The 24701-nt window shown below is 39.3% G+C and overlaps 1 protein-coding gene across 1 annotated transcript in view; it reads right to left on the bottom strand.

Annotated features, from left to right (window-relative positions):
* The window catches only part of LOC123770248 (uncharacterized), a 327397-nt gene that overhangs the window by 101443 nt on the left and 201253 nt on the right, over positions 1-24701 (bottom strand). The window contains exons 25-28 of the mRNA XM_069339624.1: positions 19860-19928; positions 13724-13824; positions 13211-13400; positions 5922-6125 (exon numbers count right to left, since the gene is read on the bottom strand). Of these exons, the coding sequence (XP_069195725.1) occupies positions 5922-6125; positions 13211-13400; positions 13724-13824; positions 19860-19928 (564 nt within the window). The remainder of the gene's footprint in view (positions 1-5921; positions 6126-13210; positions 13401-13723; positions 13825-19859; positions 19929-24701) is intronic.

Genomic DNA, 24701 nt, shown 5'->3' with positions numbered 1-24701 from the left:
TATATGACCGAACCTAACCAACCCTACCTAACCTAACCTAACCTATCTTTATCGGTTAGGTTAGGTTAGGTAGCCGAAAACGTTAGGTTAGGTTAGGTTAGGTAGGTTAGGTAGTCGAAAAACAATTAATTCATGAAAACTTTGCTTATTAGGCAAATCGGGCCTTGAATAGTAGGCATAGAAGTGCGTTCTGGCTACTAGGTACGACATATATATATATATATATATATATATATATATATATATATATATATATATATATATATATATATATATATATATATATATATATATATATATATATATATATATATATATGTCGTACCTAGTAGCCAGAACGTCGTACTCGGCCTACTATGCAAGGCCCGATTTGCCTAATAAGCCAAGTTTTCCTGAATTAATATATTTTCTCTAACTTTTTTCTTATGAAATGATAAAGCTACCCATTTCATTATGTATGAGGTCAATTTTTTTTTATTGGAGTTAAAATTAACGTAGATATATGACCGAACCTAACCAACCCTACCTAACCTAACCTAACCTATCTTTATAGGTTAGGTTAGGTTAGGTAGCCTAAAAAGTTAGGTTAGGTTAGGTTAGGTAGGTTAGGTAGTCGAAAAACAATTAATTCATGAAAACTTGGCTTATTAGGCAAATCGGGCATTGCATAGTAGGCTGAGAAGTGCGTTCTGGCTATTAGGTACGACATATATATATATATATATATATATATATATATATATATATATATATATATATATATATATATATATATATATATATATTTATATATATATATATATATATATATATTATTAAATATGACCGAAAAAGTAAGATTAATAATTCTAACACGAATTTTCTCAATCTTTCGTACATTACGCTTCACTGTTGGAGGTAAATCAAAAATCAATTCTCCAAATTTCATTTTTATTTCTAGTCTGACGCGACACGGGCGCGTTTCGTAAAACTTATTACATTTTCAAAGACTTTAGTTCACAAATACACAACTGAATAGAACTTACGCATCTCCGATTTTATATCTTATATCTTTTTTTTGATTTACCTCCAACAGTGAAGCGTAATGTACGAAAGATTGAGAAAATTCGTGTTAGAATTATTAATCTTACTTTTTCGGTCATATTTAATAATATATGTCTACAGGAAAGACTGCTACCAAAATATATATATATATATATATATATATATATATATATATATATATATATATATATATATATATATATATATATATATATATATATATGTTGTACCTAGTAGCCAGAACGTCGTACTCGGCCTACTATGCAAGGCTCGATTTGCCTAATAAGCCAAGTTTTCCTGAATTAATATATTTTCTCTATTTTTTTTCTTATGAAATGATAAAGCTACCCATTTCATTATGTATGAGGCCAATTATTTTTTATTGGAGGTTAAATTAACGTTGGTATATGACCGAACCTAACCAACCCTACCTAACCTAACCTAACCTATCTCTATAGGTTAGGTTGGGTTAGGTATCCGAAAACGTTAGGTTAGGTTAGGTTAGGTATGTTAGGAGGTCGAAAAACAATTAATTCATGAAAACTTGGCTTATTAGGCAAATCGGGCCTTGCATAGTAGGCTGAGAAGTGCGTTCTGGCTACTAGGTACGACATATATATATATATATATATGTCGTACCTAGTAGCCAGAACGCACTTTTCAGCCTACTATGCAAGGCCCGATTTGCCTAATAAGCCAAGTTTTCATGAATTAATATGTTTTCTCTTATTTTTTTCTTACGAAATGATAAAGCTACCCATTTCATTATGTATGAGGTCAATTTTTTTTAATGGATTTAAAATTAACGTAGATATATGACCGAACCTAACCAACCCTACCTAACCTAACCTAACCTATCTTTATTGGCTAGGTGAGGTTAGGTAGCCGAAAAAGTTAGGTTAGGTTAGGTTAGGTAGGTTAGGTAGTCGAAAAACAATTAATTCATGAAAACTTGGCTTATTAGGCAAATCGGGCCTTGCATAGTAGGCTGAGAAGTGCATTCTGGCTATTAGGTACGACATATATATATATATATATATATATATATATATATATATTTATATATATATATATATATATATATATATATATATATATATATATATATATATATATATATATATATATATATATATATAAATATATATTATACCTAAAAGGGGTACCACCTCTAGTGGAAGTGTAGGGAGCCATAGCCTAGGAGAAGAAAATAAAGAGTACTCAGGGAAGACCTTGTGGATCCTCACTGAACACTTTGATATTTTCTTCTCCAACTACCCCTATTCTTTTAGTGTGCGTATATATATCTAACTTTGTTTTAAAATTTCATTACACAAAAAGGGTTACAACATTGGTTACATGCAAGGTACAAGACTACTTGTCACAAGTTGTACAGGTCCTCCAGTTCCTCAGATGGCGGGCAGGAACCATGGATGCAGTGAGCATTTCCTATCTGGATCGCCACACTAAGGTGCTGAAAGAGAAAACTGGTGGCTCTAGGGTGTCTAGTTGTTTCAATTAGCTTGGACCCCAGCTCCTTCAAAAAAAACTGCAACACTTTTACCCCAGGCCGGGGTCGGTCGGCCGAGCGGACAGCACGCTGGACTTGTGATCCTGTGGTCCTGGGTTCGATCCCAGGCGCCGGCGAGAAACAATGGGCAGAGTTTCTTTCACCCAATGCTCCTGTTACCTAGCATTAAAATAGGTACCTGGGTGTTAGTCAGCTGTCACGGGCTGCTTCCTGGGGGTGGAGGCCTGGTCGAGGACCGGGCCGCGGGGACACTAAAAAGCCCCGAAATCATCTCAAGATAATCAGGCACCAAGTGTCTCTGAGGCAATGGGGACAAAATTGTAGTTGTGATCAAGGTCTCTGTATTCACATGACTTGGCTGCTTCCCGGTGATTGACAGCATCTCCTGCCTGTGCAGCACTGAAGTTAACATAGGTGTTGGCTAAAATTGAAACAAAAGTGTAGTCCCACACCAACTGTCTACCATTTTTCCAGGAGTTCACTGTGATCCCGTCTGGGCGACCGTACGGGGCTCTCTCTCTACTGGACAACCGGCTGTGGAAAGGCTTCTCTTGATAATGTTGTTAACCTCGCCGTGTCTTGCATGCCATCCTCCTGTCCTTTGGCAGAGAAGGCCATGCCGTCCGTACCTGTCGGCTACTGCCTCGCCGCAAATACACCTATATTCAGTGTGGATTGGAGTAGCCACAGGAATTCGAAGGGCTTGCGGTGTGAAACGAGTGCCAGTTGCTGATACTGGGGTTGCTAATAGGAAGTTGCCAACGGACAACTGGAATTCCTGGAAAAGGACGACGAATCTGATGGTACCGAACTACCAATGTTACGGTGTACGAAAGTGAAGCGTCGCCTTGCACAGTAATAAAAGTATTTGTGTGTAGGTCTGGTAGGATACTGCATGTGTAAAGGAAGAAATGTATATTTTTCACTCACAATGTTCAGTAACATGTTGATTGTTTGTGATGTGTGTGTGTATATATATATATATTAGTTGATTTTATACCCGCATTAGGTCAGGTGATAATACAATGAAGGTGAAAAACATGGGGGGATACATAAGGGATAAACATAGGGGCTGCAGAAGGCGTATTGGCCCATACGAGGCATCTCCTATCTAAACACAAAGATTAATCCAGTGTAATTGGCCTGTTATGTTGGACATTGTCTTCTGTGTTGGCATCGATATGTTCTTGTCTTGTCCTTACTCTCATGGTGGGTAGAGTAAATAGTTCCGTGATTTGGGTGTTCATGGTAGGTCGCTCTATTCATATGTGAATTGCCTCAAGAATTTGTAATCTTCTTGAATCTTGGGTTTTGTCTATTATGCAAGTATTCTTGTTCAACATTTCTCTTGTTAGAGTAATGTCATGGGCTTGTCTCATGTGAATCCTAGGGGCACCAGATTGAAGATGGCATGTCAAACGCCTCGTCAGCTTGGTCGACGTCATACCTATGTACTTACATTGAAGGTTACATCCTTCGTGGGGGCAAGTGTACATGAATACAACGCTTGACTGCTGTAGAGGGTTCTCCGTCGGCTTCGGGCTGTTTTTGATAAGGAGTTCGGAAGTCTTCTTGGTTTTGTAGAATATTATCAGGTTTATGTTTTGGTTAGGAGTAGTGCTTTTTACTCCTTTACGGATTATTTCTTTCATTATTCTTTCCTCTTTTATATGTTCACTGTGCATGGTTGATTTGTAATATAATTTTATTGGGGGTGTTGTGGTTTCTGTTCTAGGTTCTGAATTATACCAACGGTCCAAGTGTCTTCTTATAGCAGCGTTTATTTCCGCGTTGCTATATCCATTGTTCACCAATACTTGAGTTACTCTTTCAAACTCTCTACTCACGTTGCTCCATTCAGAGCAGTGGGTAAGCGCTCGACGAATATAAGCATTGAGAACACTGGCTTTGTATCTTTGGGGGCACTCACTTCTACCGTTCAGGCATAATCCTATGTTGGTGGGCTTGGTATATACGTTGGTGCTTAAAGAGGTTCCTGTTTTTGTTATTAGTACATCCAAGAATGGCAGACTGTTATCTTCACTATTTTCATGTGTAAATCGGAGTACTGACTCTCTCTCTAGGTGTCTTTTTAGGTCAATTAGTTCATCTGAGTCTTTTTACTATTACGAATATGTCATCTACATAACGGCAGTATACAGTTGGTTTTTGTCTGCTACTGAAGACCCTATCTTCGATGGTTCCCATATAAAAATTAGCAAATAAAACTCCTAAGGGGGAGCCCATTGCTACTCCGTCTATTTGTAAATACATGTCTCCTTGTGGACTGATGAAAGGGGCTTCCTTTGTACATGCTTCGAGAAGACTTTTCAAGTGTGGCTCAGGTATGTCTAATTTGGGGGTGCTCTCGTCTCTGTATACTCTGTCCAGTATCATTCCTATGGTTGTGTCGACTGGGACGTTGGTAAAAAGGGATTCAACGTCCAGGGAAGCGATGATTCCATCGGGCTGGGTAGATTTGATCAATTCTTGGAAATCTGCTGATGATTGTAGACTAAACTTACTTGGAGTGTATGGAGTTAGGAGTTCATTGAGTTTCTTTGCCAGGTGATAAGTTGGGGTTGGTATTTGGCTGATTATAGGGCGTAGTGGGTTACCTGGTTTATGCGTCTTAACATTGCCGTAGGCATATCCTAAGCCATAGTCGCCTTGAAGTTTATTGAAATGCACACTACCTTTCTTTGCGTTGATTGCTGTAATTGTTTTGTTTACTTTCCGCTTAAGGTCTTCTACGGGGTTCCTCGTGATTCGTTGAAATTTGGAGTCGTCACTTAGGATGTCGCTAATTTTGTTCATGTATTCATGGGTAGGAATCAATACATATGCTGCTGTTTTGTCGGCTTTTCTTATTGTTACGTCTTTCAGATTTTTTAGTTGTTTCGCTGCTTCTTTGAGTCGTGGCCAACACAGAAGACAATGTCCAACATAACAGGCCAATTACACTGGATTAATCTTTGTGTTTAGATAGGAGATGCCTCGTATGGGCCAATACGCCTTCTGCAGCCCCTATGTTTATCCCTTATGTATCCCCCCATGTTTTTCACCTTCAATATATATATATATATATATATATATATATATATATATATATATATATATATATATATATATATATATATATATATATATATATATATATATATATATATTTATATATGAACACGTGGTATTGAACGGGGGTGAGAATAGCTTGAGCTACCTCACCCCTTTGTGTGTATTTATACCTCAATAAACTTATTTCAATGTCAATTTCAATTATTATAATGCTGGACACAACAACAACAACACGTGTTGAGAAACGCAACAAGAGCCCTCAGTACTTTACCTTTAACTCCTCCCATTCGAACTCCAGGAAGTCGGCTGTTGAGGGATCGTCATGCTTCTCAAAGGCAAATCTAAGTTTACTGAGGAGAGCAAAAGGAGTTGCGAGGGAGAAGAGGAAGCCATGAGTGTCGTCCGTGAACCATCCGTCCCGGTGCTGCGTCCTCACCTCACACTCTATCACCTCGCCCTTGTATGTATGCCAAATCTAAATTTAAAAAGAAAACAAGTGAGGAAACACCATGGGGATATTCCTGTTCATTAGGGCGACTCTCACATCTGCAAGCAAAATACAAAATGTTAACAGGTGTAACATGCAACAAAAGTTACTCTGTGCAGTAGAACACAGCTGTTGTGTACCAGGTCTCCAGCTGTGAGGGCGGCCTGGAACACTTGGGGCCTCTGGATACACAACAGCATAATTAAAAGTACAAATCTATTCTTATCAACTTGGTGCAACATGAAGAATCTTGAATGCCTCACTACAATATTGTCTGCGTTCGGTCACTGTATTTTGTTACATGATCGTCTAAATACGCTCCTTACCTGAGTAGAAAGAATCATAACTACTTCCTCATGTAAATAGTCAAGAAAGCGACTTCTTTTGTTTAATAATGTTTAGAGGGAACCAAGATGCCAAAGATATGAATTATTTAAGTTGTTAAATTCGTTGGGGGAGGAGATGAGAGTGAGTACGGCAGCAAATATGGCGGCTCAGATCAGGGAGACGACAAATTCTCGCCAAATAACCCAGATGCGGTGACGTGGTGTCTCCTTGGTCTATTGAAATCTGATTGGTCGGATGCAGTGGTGTGTCCAGTTTGACCAATCAGAGAGCGCCCATATCGTGACGTCGGAGCCAGAGCTGCGTGGCGGGAACACCGCCCGCTGTCAAGACGTAACAGGTCATGTAGCACGTCGGTCCCACGTTTAGGTGAAGTTTAAGCCACCAGATGGGACATTTACTCTTAGCAGTACTCAAGAGGCAACATAGAAGAGCTACTGGTCAACTTCTATAGGAAAACTCAGAAAGCTGGACCGTGACAGGAGGTCACAAGACGCTCCGTGACGTCAGTGCTCCAGCGTGACTCAAGAGGCGGTGCTGGGAGACTGAGAGTCGATCCACGGGCTGTTACCAGGATGGAACTGTGAGGAAAGTGTAGGTGGCAAGTCCTAGCCCTAAAATATCAGCAGCATAGCAGCCACTGAACACTTTTACAGAGAAGAGGACCAGTATTCAACGTGGGAGACAGATGAAGGTCTGGGAGCCTTTCTCCTGATCAGAGTGAGATCGTCTGAGATCAGTCGTCGGAAGGTCGTCGGCCAGATGGTTCCACCATGGTTTCACTAAAGAGGAGAAGAAGAGGAATTCTGCATGAAACACATGCAAGTCGCCTGAGGGAGCATCTACCAACTGCAACAGGTTACTAGGACTGCAGCCTCTGTTCTTCAGTTGTAATTAAAGTAAACCAAATCTTCCTCCCCATTTCCATTGTTTGACAGGATGTGAATATTATTTTTCTATGTCCGCGAAATGAATTATTGTGGCGAGCGAGAGTCAAGATAAAGACTGTATCTAATAAGTATAAATTTGTGTTGCATTATATTTTGTCAATCTAGATTAGTCGAGTGTTATTAATAAAAAGAAGAAGGAAATTATTATAAAAGTGATATTTATATAATTTTTTATATTTATAATTCATAGTGATATTCTTTGCTGGATGTATTTAAGTTTGTGATTTAGCTTAATTTATTTTAAAATAATTCCTTACTAGTCAGTATACTACTATCTAAAAGCTAAGAACGTACAAATTCTGACTATTGACGATCGTCACAATAGGTACTATCTAAACAGAAGGCATAGTAGGCATCCACCAGCCATAGGAGACTATGGAGTTGCGCTCTGGTTGTCGGTCTGGAGTGGGCTCTCCAGGGCACAAAGCCAGGGTAGGTTGATACGGGGGAGAAACTGTCACCCAAGCAGCAGGTGCCTCCTCTCCACGGTGCGGAAAGTCTCCAATGGAAAGGCAAACTCCAATACGATTGGTACAAGCGCCATTGCAGGAACTGTCAGAACGAGGTTGAAGGCAACAACGAACTGCCCTAGGGGGCTCCAGCTCCGGAGTTAAACCTCGAAGTTGGTAAAAGATGGCACAGGGACTCCAAACCCGGAGACCGCCGTGGTCGGGGCCGGAGAAGAACCACCCCAGCAAGTGCAAAAACGACTCCAGCCTCCTGAAGCAGAGCTTGGGCCACACGAGCCCCCAGGAGGTGGACGACCGAGCCCCGCACCTACTGGTTCCAGACAGAGATCGTCACGGCCTCCTTTTACCTGAGGCCGGCTTCCTTCAACTCCCGGAGTTGAAGGAGCCACGGTATTGTGACTCCTCGTCAGCAATTATGCATTATTTACCTGAATTTATCTGAGGCTTCGACAGGGACAGAAAATCTACGGCTGGACACAAGTAACCTCATTGTACATGAGAAAGCTATAATGCTCATTACTCATAATGCTGAATATATGACCATACAGACAATAGCACAAGTTACATAACAAACGACATCATTATACCATAACAACAGGAGACATTACCTTTCGTAGTGATAATATATCGTTGTACTGGGTCAACGCATTCTCCTGATAAATACCAGGGATATATGGACCGTAAGGTGTATACCGCTTCTCGGTGCATACACATAATAAAAATAATAATAATAATAATAATAATAATAATAATAATAATAATAATAATAATAATAATAATAATAATAATAATAATAATAATTTTTATTTAGGTAAGGTACATACATAAAGAGATTTTACAAAGTTTGTTGGCTTTATAGATAGAGCTAGTACATACAATGCCTAAAGCCACTATTACGCAAAGCGTTTCGGGCAGGAAAAACATTAATGACTAAAGCTTAAAACTAATGGGTAAAAAGAATAAGATGTGTTGAGTACAAATAGAAATAGAGGTAAAAGAGGGGGGAACATTGTTGAAAAAACAGCACAAATACAATTACAAATTATTACAGAAAATTACATTCAAACAGCGTTGATTTGAAAAACAAAAAAAAACAAAAAACATACATGGGTTGACAACAGAGGGGTAAGGTGAGTTACAGGGAATTTATTAGGTAGTGCTTCGTTTTTAACTTAAACTGGTTGAGAGAGGTACAGTCTTTAACATGGTTGGGAAGGTCATTCCACATTCTGGGCCCCTTGATTTGTAGAGCATTTCTGGTTTGATTAAGTCGTACTCTAGGAATATCAAAACTGTATTTATTTCTGGTGTGGTGCTCATGGGTTCTGTTACAACCTTCTATGAAGCTTTTGAGATCAGGATTGGCATTATAGTTTAGCGTTTTATATATGTATAATACACATGAGAGAATGTGCAGTGACTTAATGTCTAACATATTCAGAGATTTGAGTAGGGGTACCGAGTGATGTCTGGGGCCAGAATTGGATATTGTCCTAATAGCAGCTTTGTGTTGAGTAATTAGAGGACGTAAGTGGTTTTGGATAGTAGAGCCCCAAGCACAAATACCATAGTTGAGATATGGATAGATAAGGGAGTAATAGAGAGTCACCAGGGCAGGGCGTGGTACATAATATCTGATCTTAGAAAGAATGCCCACAGTTTTTGAAACTTTTTTTGATATGTTTAGAATGTGTCCCTGGAAATTCAGTTTGTGGTCAATGAGAATGCCAAGGAATTTGCCATCTAATTTGTTACAAATTTGGGTATTGTTTATTTTGAGATTTATTTGATTAGAGGATTTATTGCCAAACAGAATATAGAAAGTTTTGTCAATGTTGAGGGTGAGTTTGTTGGCAGTTAGCCACAGATGGACTTTATTAAGCTCAGTATTTACTGTGGCATTTAGAGCAAGGGGATCAGGACTGGAGTAAATGAAGGTTGTGTCGTCAGCAAATAGAATTGGTTTGAGGTGTTGGGAGGCATTTGGAAGGTCATTAATGTAGATGAGAAAGAGGAGAGGGCCAAGTATGCTGCCCTGGGGAACACCAATGTTGATGGGTAGGGTGGGAGAAATTGTATTATTCACAGAAACACATTGGAGCCTGTCAGTAAGGTAGGATTTGAGGTATTGTAGGGAGTGTCCTCTGACACCATAATGATGTAATTTAAGAAGAAGGTTTTGGTGGTTGACAGTATCGAAAGCTTTACGCAGGTCCACAAATAACCCAACAGGGAACTCATTTTTATCAAGAGCTGTATGAATCGAGTTAAGCATACTAATAAGTGCATCGTTAGTGCTTTTTTTGGGCCTGAAGCCATATTGGCAAGGGCTAAGTATATTGAGTTTGGCTAGATATGAGTAAAGCTGCTTATAGATTAGTTTTTCAAAATTTTTTGACAAGTTTGGCAGGATTGATATAGGTCTGTAGTTGTTAACATCTGTGAGATCACCACATTTGTGGACAGGCGTTACTCTCGCTTTTTTTAGAATATCTGGAAAGGTTTGGAGTTCAAGTGACTTGTTGAAGAGCAAAGCAATAGCAGGGGCTAAAGATCTGGAGGCTTTTTTGTAGATTAAAGTTGGTATCTCCTCAAGGGCACCAGACTTGGTTTTAAGGGAAAGGATTATCTCATTGACGTCAGTGGAATTAATAGGTTTTAGGTACAGAGACTGTGGATAGTTACCTGTAAGATAGTCCTTAACATCAGTACTGGAAGATGGAATATCATTAGCAAGGGATGAACCAATGGAAGAGAAGAACTTATTGAACTCAATAGCAGAATCAGAGGCTGAAAGCTGACCATCGTTATTAGACAGGAGAGTCGGTTTGTTATTTATAGACTTCTTTGATCCCAATATTTGTGAAATTGTTCTCCAAGTTTGTTTAATGTTGCTCTTTATTTGGGTAAATTTATCTTCGTAGTATTTAGTTTTGGCTCGTCTAATTATCTTAGACAGCAATAATGAGTAATTCTTTGAGAATTCTTTGGAGACAATTCCTAACCTATACTTCTTCTCAAGGTCATGTTTTTTATTAATAGATTTAAGTATTCCCTTTGTAAGCCAGGGATTGTTAAGCCTTTTGGTTGTGACTTGTTTTTAAGCATAGGACAGTGGGTATTATAAAGGCTAAGAGTTGTTTGAAGAAAAGATTGAACTGCTAGGTTGATGTCCACTATGTTACCTAACTCGGACTCCCAGTTGACATTATCAGTAGCAGTTATAAAATTGTCTATAGCAGTTTCATTGTGTAGTCTAAAACGTATCACTCTTGACTCAAGAGGTGGTTTGCTAATGTTAGTTAAGAGAAATGTGGGGTAATGGTCTGTAGTGCTATCGGTGATTATACCTGAAGTAAGCGGAGAGGTTATGTTTGTCCAGATGTGATCTAGCGTCGTGGCAGTGCTGTCAGTGATTCTAGTAGGTCTAGTGATTAAGGGTATGAGGAAGCAGGAATTCATACAGTTGAGGAAGCTAACAGCAGTAGGGTGTTCTGGCTCGCAGAGGTCAATATTAAAGTCCCCTGCGATAATTAGGTGGTTTTTGTTCAATCTGTTATCTAGTATTAGATTTCTAAGGTTTGAGTTGAATTCGGACACATCAGTGTTAGGAATTCTATAAACTGCACCCACAGTCAGGACAGACTCGGCACCCTTGACTCTGAAGCTGGCGAAGATATACTCCCCATAGCAGTCTCTAGTTCTAATTTCTTTTAAGCATGTTAGTTCTTGGTGGTAGTAAAGAGCAGTGCCACCACCTCTCTGAAGTTGACGACAGTTGTGAATTGCTGAGTAGTTAGGCATGTTAAAGAGTTGAGTAGTATCCTCTTTCAACCATGTTTCAGTAAGTATAATAAAAGAGAATTTGTTGTCAATAGCTTCAATCAAGGCACTAACATCATCGAAGTGTTTCCCTAGGGATCTAACATTCAAATTGATTACAGAGATATTGTGATTATGAGTTAATACATTGTTTACATCATGTGCTGCAAAATATCTGCAATTTAGATCATTAAAGTGATAATTGTCATAGATAGTGGATAAGAGGTTAAGTTCTGGGTCTATACTTGTCTGCATAAAAAAAGCTGATTGCAGGAAAAACAAGGAAAGAAAGGCAAATTACAAGGTAGAAATAAACTATAAAATAGGGGAAAAAATGTACACAAAACTGTGCAAAACAACCACAAAAGGGGCTTACAGGGGTACAATGGAGTAAGGGAGTATGGCGAGGCTAGGCAACCTAGGTAATAAATGAGATTAAAGAAAAAACATATAAACATGGACTATACAAAACACAAGATATAGATATACAAAACAAAAATATAAACAAGACTAAGCAATACAAAAACAAATTGAGCAAAAATGAAAAATGAGGTAGATTGCTTACAAGTGCTCTCAGGTACACTGTAAGTAACAATAGATAAATAATATATATCAATATAGATAAGAATGTCACGATACAACAAGATAAGCAATTACAGGAACAGATGAAAACTAAATCTGCTGTTAAATAGAAAGTAATTATAGCAAAACACAACAATATAATAATATAACAATACAATAAGAACTTACAAAGTATTAAGTCTGCTAAAATTAGAGAATAATTATGGCAAAACACAACAATAAATGCAAGTAAACAAAAGAATTGAAACAATTAGAGGTAGAATAAAGGTCACAAGATAGCCATGGAGGATACACAAGTTTGGTGGAGAGAACAAAAAATCAGTAGAGACTGACAAGATGAATATATAAAAAAATTTGAGAAATGATAATTGTAAAGTAAAATAATCTTAAAGATAATAAAGATAAAGATAAGATAATAAAGATAAAGAATACATGCTGAAGTATTCTTGCTGGTTAGTCAGTAAGCTGTTCTGGTGTGCTCATAATAACTTTGCAGAGGAAAACTCGTCTTAAACCCAACACCAACCAAGTCCTGGTAACCACCTTGCGCTTACAACACTCACACGTCTAATAAAGAATTAAATATTCCTTTATAAAGCTAGAGATACAACAGATAAAGGTCCACCAGAAACATCCTTCATCAACGAGTCACTCAAGTAGTTCACACCACTACTGCCTCAGTGTTAACTATATCCAGATAATGAGGGGTGGACTTGACTGTCCTGAACAATATTTCAGAACAATATTTCCAGTCGCAAAATGTTTTTCCTAATATAATTTTTACAGGTTATAGAATGTTAACAATGTCATCTTTTGTTTAAATGTTTTTCTGTTATGCACAAGAGAGACATCTTCAAGTATGTCTTAATAGCCATGCGAGACATTGCTAGCCACGGACACTAACCTTAAGGTCCCGGTTCACGCCATCGAAGGAGTGCGAGAGGTTGAAGTGAGATGTGAAGGCTTGGCCTGAGGGTAATGTGAAGGTCACTTGTGCTGACCCCTGCAAGTGGTCAGGGTCAGGTCGGCTGTGTTCACCAGACACCTTCACCTCGCTCTTTAACAGACCAACACTCCCGCTCACCGTTCCATTACTATGGTTAATAAACAAAAATATATATTATATAATATATATATATATATATATATATATATATATATATATATATATATATATATATATAATATATATATATATATATATATATATATATATATATATATATATATATATATATATATATATATATATATATATATATATATATATCCACTTCAATAACTTGATTCTGTTCTGTTTTCATAAAATAAATATGATACTAATATATAATATGTTTTAGAGACTTAGTGTTTTCCAAAGGAAACGAGAATGGTTCATTGAGAACAATTATGTTATGGGAGGAAGAGCGACACTCACCTGTTGAAGGCAGCGGCGAGACGGAAGAGTGTGTCAGGTCCCAAGGTCATGTAAGCCTCGTAGGCTTCACTACCGCCATCCTCTTGTTTTCCTACAGCCACCTTAACACAGGAAACACAACTTGAGATAAATGTGTTGAGATACTCTCACCAAGTAACTGCTTCCTCACCATTTGTATTATAAACACTATTGATAATCTCCCAAAACTACCGCCCTCTAAGACAACGTGGCACATTATATAGCGTCTAGGAAAATTAATTAAAAAGAGCTGCATAATACAAATATCCAAGTAATAATATTATTACAAATTCGAATCAGAACACAGTTTATTTCATATTGAGTTGTGTAGTTAAGTGGAATTAATTAACAGTCACTTATACACACACACACAGAACAAGTTTGGCATGTTGTATTGTAGGTAGCAACATTTATTAGGCAATTACAGCTTAAGAGTTAATAATTTATCTCACGATACAATAATTTATGTAATGTAAGATAACAAAACTGAAGTTAGAAAAAAATATGATAATGTCCAAATATCCAGTTACGTTCCAGCCTTTGAACAAGTCGTTAAGCTCCTGAAGTAACTGCTCACGATGTTAAATGTTTGAGCTGTGGTGAGAAGCATTTAAATACACCCTAAAAGAATACGTCAAAAACTACCTGACATCTGGATGTAATATGTTATTATTTAATACTGAACGTGAAGTCAATATTTGCTCTGACACAATACTGGGAAAGACGAAGACGAAACTGAAAATGACCATGTTTGGCACAGTAGGAATTTTAGTGCAGTTCCAACTACGTTGATTGTACTCTACATTTGTACTCTACATATACTGATTGTATTTTACATATCCTGGTTGTAGAGGATACTATAACAATTTCTAAAATAGTAGGCATTCTCTCCAAAATTTGATACTACGTACCTCGCCCTGTCTTAATATCTCTATAATATTCACTTATTTATCCATATGTCACATATGGTATCAGTGGATGGGGATCCACCACCCTTAATTACCGCCGGATCCTAATTACTCACCCAAAAATCAGCAATTTGAACAATATCAAACTCTAGTCCCAGACACCACTCTGCTGCTTCACTAAAATATCTGAATACATTAAATATCTACTCTCTGCACATACTCTCAAGCATAATCTATATCTATAAAACTGAACTGCAACGTCAGTCCTGATCTTAAGCGCTCCTTAGAAAGCTGTACTACAACTCCCGGTCACCACACGAGAAACCAATATCTCTGATTTTCCTTGAGTGAGACTCAAAACCAAATCAGAAAGGATATGCAAATCAAGGGTCCCAAATTGTGGAACGACTTCCCGTAAGTAACTAAAGGCTCTACGTCTCCCAACCAGTTTTAACGAGGCTAAGAAATATATACTTAATATCATGTAACTAATTTCACTCACATATTCCCCTCGTAATATTTTTGTATTTCTGTTATCTTAAATTTTAGGTCAAATTTATGCCCTTTCTTTAATAGGTGTCATCTGATTATTGAGTCTACATTTAAAAGTGCTTAATCAAGTCCTTAATGATTTACTTATTTCTAAGTTTATTCCCATTAAACCCTATTATCATAAGCCATTAAATTTTGCTACTTTATTCTGTTATATTCTAGTATCTTAACTAAATTACACCTCTGTATTTTCTTTATGTTATTAATGCTAACAAACTACAGTACTGCTGCTAGAAGTACAGACTTTATAATGTAATAGTCTATGTCTGTCATCATTAAGTCTCACCTATATAGTGTACATCATTTGTTATATTTCTTGAACCTGCTCAATTATCTTCGCTTACTTCTCTTGTAGTATTGTTTAACCATTTATACTTTGTTTTTTTTATCTACTTTATTGAGAATTTTGGCCGAAACGCTTCGTGTATTAGTGGCTTCATTTGTTTGTGTAACTCCTGCCCCTACTACTGTTCTCTCCCTCTTATGATGTTTGTTTACATATTCTTATGAATATAATTGGAACACCACTTAACTAGCCCTGATAAGTACACCCATTAACAAGCACTGATAAGCACAGTTCACTACTTAACAAGCACATATAATATTATATATGTGCTTGTAAATAATGCAAATATTTCCTTGTCATTTATTGGTAGTTTATATAATTTCAGTCTGTGCTGTAAGTACTACTTCAGGTTATTGAACAAAGTTTGTGTTGTAAAACACATATAAACACATATACATACATGCATTCATACATACATATACATACATATACATACATATACATACATATACATACATATACCTACAGACATATATTATTATATATGACCGAAAAAGTAAGATTAATAATTCTAACACGAATTTTCTCAATATTTCTTATATTTCTTTTCACTGTTGATGGTAATTGAAAAATATATTCTCCAAAATTCGTTTTTGTATCTAGTCTGACGCGACACTTGAACGCGTTTCGTAATAATTTATTACATTTTCAAAGACTTTTAGTTTACACACACACAATTATAACCTGCAAACACTAAACAGAGTTCTTACTATGCTATGATATAAACAGCTTTCATTTTATTTTATACCCGCATTTTGAGTGAGGTGATGTGTTACAACAGATTTGGATGAGGTGAACAAAACTTTCAACACAAGACAGAACACGAAACAATGGGTATTTATTGGGTAAATTGAAGGTAAGAATGGAAGTAACTGCAGAGGGCCTATTGGCCCATATTTCTTGATGCTTCTATATTGGAGCGGAGTCTTGAAGTGGGTAGAATATAGTTGTGCATTAATTGGCTGTTGATTGCTGGTGTTGACTTCTTGATGTGTAGTGCCTCGCAGATGTCAAGCCGCCTGCTATCGCTGTATCTAGCGATGATTTCTGTGTTGTTTGCTAAGATTTCCCTGGTGACGGTCTGGTTGTGGGAAGAGATTATATGTTCCTTAATGGATCAACCAGGCTGTGAGATACCTGATCAACCAGGCTGTGACTCATACGTCAGGCTGCGAGCAGCCGCGTCTAACAGCCTGGTTGATCAGTCCAGCAACCAGGAGGCCTGGTCGACGACCGGGCCGCGGGGACACTAAGCCCCAGAAGCACCTCAAGGTATGGAGCCCTGTTGCTTATGCATCGTTAATCCCCTGGAAAGAGATGTTGTTGTCTTGCCTATATACTGAGTTCTTTGAGGCTTACAGTCCCCAAGTGAGCATTTGAAAGCATAGACGACGTTAGTCTCTTTAAAAGCGGTCTGCTTTGTGTCTGGAGAGTTTCTCATGAGTAGGTTGGCCGTTTTCTTGGTTTTATAGTAAATCGTCAGTTGTATCTTCTGATTTTTGTCTGTAGGGATAACGTTTCTATTAACAATATCTTTCAGGACCCTTTCCTCCATTTTATGAGCTGTGGAAAAGAAGTTCCTGTAAAATAGTCTAATAGGGGGTATAGATGTTGTGTTAGTTGTCTCTTCAGAGGTTGCATGGCGTTTCACCTTCCTTCTTATGATTTCTTCAACGAAACCATTAGCGAAGCCATTGTTGACTAGGACCTGCCTTACCCTACAGAGTTCTTCATCGACTTGCTTCCATCCTGAGCTGTGGCTGAGAGCACGGTCGACATAAGCGTTAACAACACTCCTCTTGTACCTGTCTGGGCAGTCACTGTTGGCATTTAGGCACATTTCTATGTTTGTTTCCTTAGTGTAGATTGCAGTGTGGAAACCTCTGCTCCTTTCCATGACTGTTACATCTAGAAAGGGCAGTTTCCCATCCTTCTCCATCTCGTAAGTGAAACGCAACACAGAATTCTGCTCAAATGCCTTCTTCAGCTCCTGCAGATGTCTGACATCAGGTACCTGTGTAAAAATGTCGTCAACATACCTGCAGTATATGGCCGGTTTCAAGCTCATGTCGACTAAGACCTTTTGCTCGGTGGTACCCATGTAGAAGTTCGCAAACAGGACACCTAGGGGAGAACCCATGGCGATCCCATCTACTTGCTTATACATGTGCCCATCCGGGCTCAAGAAGGGTGCCTCTTTAGTACAAGCTTGGAGTAGTTTCCTTAGAATGTTTTCTGGTATGTCAAGAGGAGTACAGGCCGGATCACGATACACTCTATTCGCTATCACTCGATTGTTTCATCCACAGGTACATTGGTAAACAGTGATTCTACGTCCAACGAGGCTCTTATCCCTGCGGCCCGTGTTCCCCGCAGTAAGTCAACAAATTCCTTTGGAGACTTCAGGCTGAAGGCGCAAGGGACATAAGGAGTCAGCAAGCCGTTGAGTTGCTTCGCCAGTCTGTACGTGGGTGTGGGTATCAGGCTGATGATTGGCCGAAATGGGTTTCCAGGCTTATGTGTCTTGACATTTCCATACGCGTATCCAGGTTTATATTCCCCCAATAATCTTTGGCAGGTGGAGTCCGGATTTCTTATACTTGCTTATACTTGAGCCTGGATGGGCACATGTATAAGCAAGTAGATGGGGTCGCCATGGGTTCTCCCCTAGGTGTCCTGTTTGCGAACTTCTACATGGGTACCATCGAGCGAAAGGTCTTAGTCGACGTGAACTTGAAACCGGCCATATACTGCAGGTATGTTGACGACAATTTTACACAGGTACCTGATGTCAGACATCTGCAGGAGCTGAAGGAGGCATTTGTGCAGAATACTGTGTTGCGTTTCACTTACGAGACGGAGAAGGATGGGAAGCTGCCCTTTCTAGATGTAACAGTCATGGAAAGGAGCGGAGGTTTCCACACTGCAGTCTACACTAAGGAAACAAACATAGGAATGTGCCTAAATGCCAACAGTGACTGCTCAGGCAGGTACAAGAGGAGTGTTGTTAACGCTTATGTCGACCGTGCTCTCAGCCAAAGCTCAGGATGGAAGCAAGTCGATGAAGAACTCTGTAATGTAAGGCAGGTCCTAGTCAACAATGGCTTCGCTAATGGTTTCGTTGAAGAAATCATAAGAAGGAAGGTGAAACGCCATGCAACCTCTGAAGAGACAACTAACACAACACCTATACTCCCTATTAGACTATTTTACAGGAACTTCTTTTCCACAGCTCATAAAACGGAGGAAAGGGTCCTGAAAGATATTGTTAATAGAAACGTTATCCCTACAGACAAAAATCAGAAGATACAACTGACGATTTACTATAAAACCAAGAAAACGGCGAACCTACTCATGAGAAACTCTCCAGATATAAAGCAGACCGCTTTAAAAGAGACTAACGTCGTCTATGCCTTCAAATGCTCACTTGGGGACAGTAAGCCTCAAAAAACTCAGTATATAGGCAAGACAACAACATCTCTTTCCAGGGGATTAACGATGCATAAGCAACAGGGCTCCATTAAGGAACATATAATCTCTTCCCACAACCAGACCATCACCAGGGAAATCTTAGCAAACAACACAGAAATCATCGATACATACAGCGATAGCAGGCGGCTTGACATCTGCGAGGCACTACACATCAAGAAGTCAACACCAGCAATCAACAGCCAATTAATGCACAACTATATTCTACCCACTTCAAGACTCCGCTCCAATATAGAAGCATCAAGAAATATGGGCCAATAGGCCTTCTGCAGTTACTTCCATTCTTACCTTCAATTTACCCAATTAATACCCATTGTTTCGTGTTCTGTCTTGTGTTGAAAGTTTTGTTCACCTCATCCAAAACTGTTGTAACATATCACCTCACTCAAAATGCGGGTATAAAATAAAATGAAAGCTGTTTAAACCATAGCATAGTAAGAACTCTGTTTAGTGTTTGCAGGTTATAGTTGTGTGTGTGTAAACTAAAAGTCTTTGAAAATGTAATAAGTTATTACGAAACGCGTTCAAGTGTCGCGTCAGACTAGAAATAAAAATGAATTTTGGAGAATTGATTTTTCAATTACCATCAACAGTGAAAAGAAATGTAAGAAATATTGAAAAAATTCGCGTTAGAATTATTAATCTTACTTTTTCGGTCATATTTAATAATATATGTCTACAGGAAAGACTGCTACCAATATAGAGTATACTAACCTATACCTACATATACATACATACATACACACACACTACAAGAAAGCAGTATACTATTCGAGACGTACTGCCAGTTTAACAAGCCAGGGAACGGTACAACTCAACTTACCTTGAAGTGTGGGTGGTTGTCGTCAGTGTTGGTGTGGACCTCCACCTCTAGTAGTGGACTGGGAGACGTCTACGAAACAAAGAGTAAATTACTTTTAACGTTATTACGCCTCACATCTCCTATGTGAACAAGTTTAAATTTCTCGCGCGCACGTGTGTGTGTACTCACTTAGTTGTGCTTGCGGGGGTTGAGCTCTGGCTCTTTGGTCCCGCCTCTCAACTGTCAATCAACTGGTGTACAGATTCCTGAGCCTATTGGGCTCTATCATATCTACACTTAAAACTGTGTATGGATGGAGTCAGCCTCCACCACATCACTGCCTAATACATTCCATCGGTTAACTACTCTGACACTGAAAAAGTTCTTTCTAACGTCTCTCTGTGACTCATTTGGGTACTAGGTTTCCACCTGTGTCCCCTTGTTCGCGTACAACCCCGTGTTAAACAGCATCCATATCTACCCTGTTAATTCCTCTGATAATTTTGTAGGAAATGATCATGTCTCCCCTTACTCTTCTGCTTTCCAGTGTCGTGTGGTGCCTTTCACGCTGCCTTTCCTCGTAACTCATGCCCTTTAGTTCTTAGAATAGTCTAGTGGCATGTCTCAGAACTCTTTCCAGCTTCGTCTTGAGCTTGACAAGCTTGCTTGTGCTTGGTCAGTACGGGCTCCATGCTGGGGCTGCATACTCCAGGATTGGTCTTACATATGTGGAATACAAGGTTCTGAATTATTCTTTACACAGGTTCCTGAAGGAAGTTCTGATATTAGCCAGCCTTGCATACACCGCAGATGTCATTATTTTTATGTGGGCTTCAGGAGACAGGTTTGGTGTGATATCAACTCCTAGATCTTTCTCTCTGTCTATTTTATGAAGAACTTCATTTCCCATTCGGTATCCTTTATCTGGCCTCCTGTTTCCACCGTCTAGTTTCATTACTTTGCATTTACTGCGGTTTCACTTTAGCAGTCATTTCTTGGACCATTCATTCTGTTTGTCTAGGTCATCATGTAGCCTCATACAATCTTCCTCCGTCTTAATCCTCCTCATAATTTTTGCATCATTAACAAACAATGAGAGAAACGATTCTATACCCTCTGGGAGATCATTTACATTGATGAGAAACCGTATAGGTCCAAGGACTGAACCCTGTGGGATTCCACTGGTGACGCCTCACCAATCTGAGACCTCGCCCCTCACAGTTACTTGCTGTCTTCTGTTGCTTAGGTATTCCCTTATCCAATGGAGTACTTTCCCTTTCACTCCTGCCTGCATCTCCAGCTTTTGCACTAGCCTCTTGTGTGGTACTGTATCAAAGGCTTTCTGGCAATCCAAAAATATGCAGTCTGCCCACCCCTCTCTTGCCTGATTTTTGTTGCCTGGCCGTAGAATTCAATTATTCCTGTGAGGCAGGACTTTACGTCCCTAAACCCATGTTGATGCTGTGTTACAAAGTTCTTTCCCTCCAGATGTTCCACTAGCTTTTTTCGCGCAATCTGCTCCATCAGTTTGCATGGTATGAAAGTTAGGGACACTGGCCTGTAGCTCAATGCCTCCTGTCTATCCCCTTATATATCGGGACTACATTAGCCATCTTCCAGATTTTTGGCAGTTCACCTGTTACCAGTGATTTGTTATACACCATGGAGAGTAGCAGGCACAGTGATTCTGCTCCTTCCTTTAGTATCCATGGTGAGATTCCATCCGGGCCTATAGCTTTTGTCACATGTAACTCTAGCAAAAGCTTCCTTACATCCCTACTGGTGATTCCACACTCTTCTAGTGGTGCCTGGTTAAATATTCCCTCTCTTATCTCTGGAACTTCTCCTTGCTCTAATGTGAAGACCTCCTGGAATTTCTTATTAATTTCCTCGCACACTTTCTTGTTGTTTGTAATGAATCTGTCTGCCCCTATCCTCAATTTCATTACCTGTTCCTTCACTGTTGTTTTTCCTCCTGATGTGACTGTACAGCAATTTAGGTTGAAGCTTTGCCTTGCAAACTATGTCATTTTCGTATTACCGTTCTGCCTCTCTTCTCCCCCTGACATATTCATTCCTGGCACTCTGGTATCTTTATCTGCTCTCAAGTGTCCTGTTATTTCTATAGTTTCTCCACGCCTTTTTATTTTGCTGCTCAGCTAGCCTACGTCTCTGATTAAACCATTGGTTTCTCATCTGCATTTCGTTGTTTTCCTTTTGGACCGGGACAAACTTGTCTGCCGCCTTCTTACACTTCTGCGTGAAGTAGTCCATCATGTCTTGGGCCGTCTTTCCTCTGAGCTCTCTTTCCCCATGTTATATCTGTGAGAAATTTTCTTATCTCCTCATAGTTTCCATTTTGAAATCCCAGCCTTTTGTTTTCAGATCCCTTCCTCGAGAACATTAATCCTTCTTCGACCAGGTACTCAAACGTCAGTACACTGTTATCACTCATTTCGACTGGGACCTCGAACCCTATTTCCCTTATGTCGGATTCGTTCAGAGTGAAGACAAGGTCGAGTCTCGCTGGTTCATCGTATCCACTCATCTCGTTTCCTTAAAAAGTTTTTTATCGTCACCTCCAATGGTTTAGCTCTCCATGTTTCCTCACCCCCATGCGGTTCCTTGTTCTCCCAGTCTATCCTTCCGTGATTGAAGTCCCCCATGATGAGCAGATGGGATCTATTTCTACAGGCAGCAGAGGCTGCCCTTTCAATTATAGTGTTAACTGCCATGTTGTTATTGTCATACTCTGGCCTGGGTCTTCTGTCATTTGGTGGAGGGTTATATATATCACTGCTTCTACTACCACTCTTGGTCCTCCCATTGTCATGGTGCCTGTTATGTAGTCTCTGAATACCTCGCAGTGTGTGTGTGTGTACTCATCTAGTTGTGCTTGTGGAGGTTGAGCTCTGGATCTCTGATCCTACCTCTCAACTGTCAATCAACTGGTGTATAGATTCCTGAGCCTACTGGGATCTCACATATACATTTGAAACTGTGTATGGAGTCAGCCTCCACCACATCACTGCTTAATGCATTCCATCTGTTAACTACTCTAACACTGAAAAAAAATCTTTCTAACATCCCTGTGGCTCATCTGGGTACTCAGCTTCCATCTGTGTCCCCTTGTTCACGTACCACCCGTGCTAAACAGTATATCTTTATCTACCCCTGACAATTCCTCTGAGAATTTAGTACGTAGTGATCATGTACCCCATAACTCTTATGTCTTCTAGTGTAGTGAAGTTCAGTTCCAGTAAACTTTCCTCATAGCTCATTCCTCTCAGCTCGGGGACTTGCCTCGTGGCATACCTCGGAACCTTTTCTAACTCCGTTTTGTATTTGACTAGATGTGGACTCCAACATCAGCCGCAAGAGAAACCGGGGATATTAATAAGGTATTAGTGTATCAATGATCCTACTCAAATCGCCCTTTAACTGATCACTAAAAAATGAATCAATAAAAATGTTACGGCCTGACTTAGCCAGTAACTGGGGGCCAGATTCACGAACCAATTACGCAAGTACTTACGAACGTGTACATCTTTCCTCAATCTTTGACGGCTTTGGTTACATTTATTAAACAGTTAACAATCATGAAAACTTCCCAATCAACTGTTATTGTTGTTATAAACAGCCTCCTGGTGCTTCGGAGCTCATTAACTGTTTATTAATAGTAAATAAAGCCGCTAAAGCTGGAGAAAAGATGTACAGGTTCGTAAGTGCTTGCATTACTGCTTCGTGAATCTGGCCCCGGGTTCATTATTTCAATCGCTGTGTATTGGAGCCTTAGTGTTTGTTCTTCATTGACCCCACCCCAAGTCATTAGTGTTTTAAGAATTGGCAGTAACAAGTAATCGTAAAAGGGATAGGTTGGTAAACAATACTAATCAGCACCTTCACCAATTAAACTTCTTATAATATCTATATATATATCTATATATCTATTAATGATATAGATATGAATCTATATATTATTTTGGTACCACTTTACCATGTTTATGTGTAATAACATCTGCTTCTTGTTCGTCCATTGGTCCTTGGTGTACCTCTAATGGTCCTCTCACCGTGTTACCACAAACCATCTCGAATAGAGATAGTCCCAGGGACTCACTCGACACTGATCTTATGGCAAAGAGGAGGTAAAAACAGAAGATACTGAAGAAATATCTGCTAGGTGATGAAAACTTTAGCAAGCTTGCAATGTCCATAATGTAATGCAGCATGGGCTGATTCCAACATCTTGGTCCAGAACACTGAGGATACGGCACTCTGTGTACATACCTCTGGAGTCTGGGGAGTTCTTGGTTGATACCTCTGGCACAGTACCTTGTCTTTCCTGAAGTACTGGTCACCTGCCTTCACACCAGACTCTATGGCATCTACGAGTGCCTGCACTTGGGGGTACTTCTCTTGCTCAGTCATCACGGTCACTCTAGTCCAGTGCTTCGGTTCTGGAGTAAAGACTAGGGAGTTAGATGGAGTACTGTCGACAACCCGTGGGGTAGGTGTAGGATTAAACAAGTCATCTAATCGCAACTTAGTCTGTATTTTGGATCTGGTTTGTATTGATACTTCAGGTCTTACCACAGCTTCTATCGGATCTGTCACCACCATGGGATGGTTACTATCCACACTCAAAGCTAAGTCATTGGCCAGTATTACCTCTATCCCTTCTATAGGAAGATGGTCCACTACAGCTAAAGGACACTTGCCGTTTAACTACGGCGATTCCAAATGAACCTCTACAAAGGAAGCAACGTTCAAAGTCGGGGGTAACCCACCTAAAATAACACTGTGTTTCCCGCCAGTAGACACTTCCTTGGGTAACGAGTTCCTCAAAATCAGAGATTGGACTGC

This window comes from Procambarus clarkii, chromosome 42, assembly GCF_040958095.1.
Source record: "Procambarus clarkii isolate CNS0578487 chromosome 42, FALCON_Pclarkii_2.0, whole genome shotgun sequence".
Taxonomy (NCBI): domain Eukaryota; kingdom Metazoa; phylum Arthropoda; class Malacostraca; order Decapoda; family Cambaridae; genus Procambarus; species Procambarus clarkii.
This window is presented reverse-complemented; position numbering and strand designations above follow the sequence as displayed.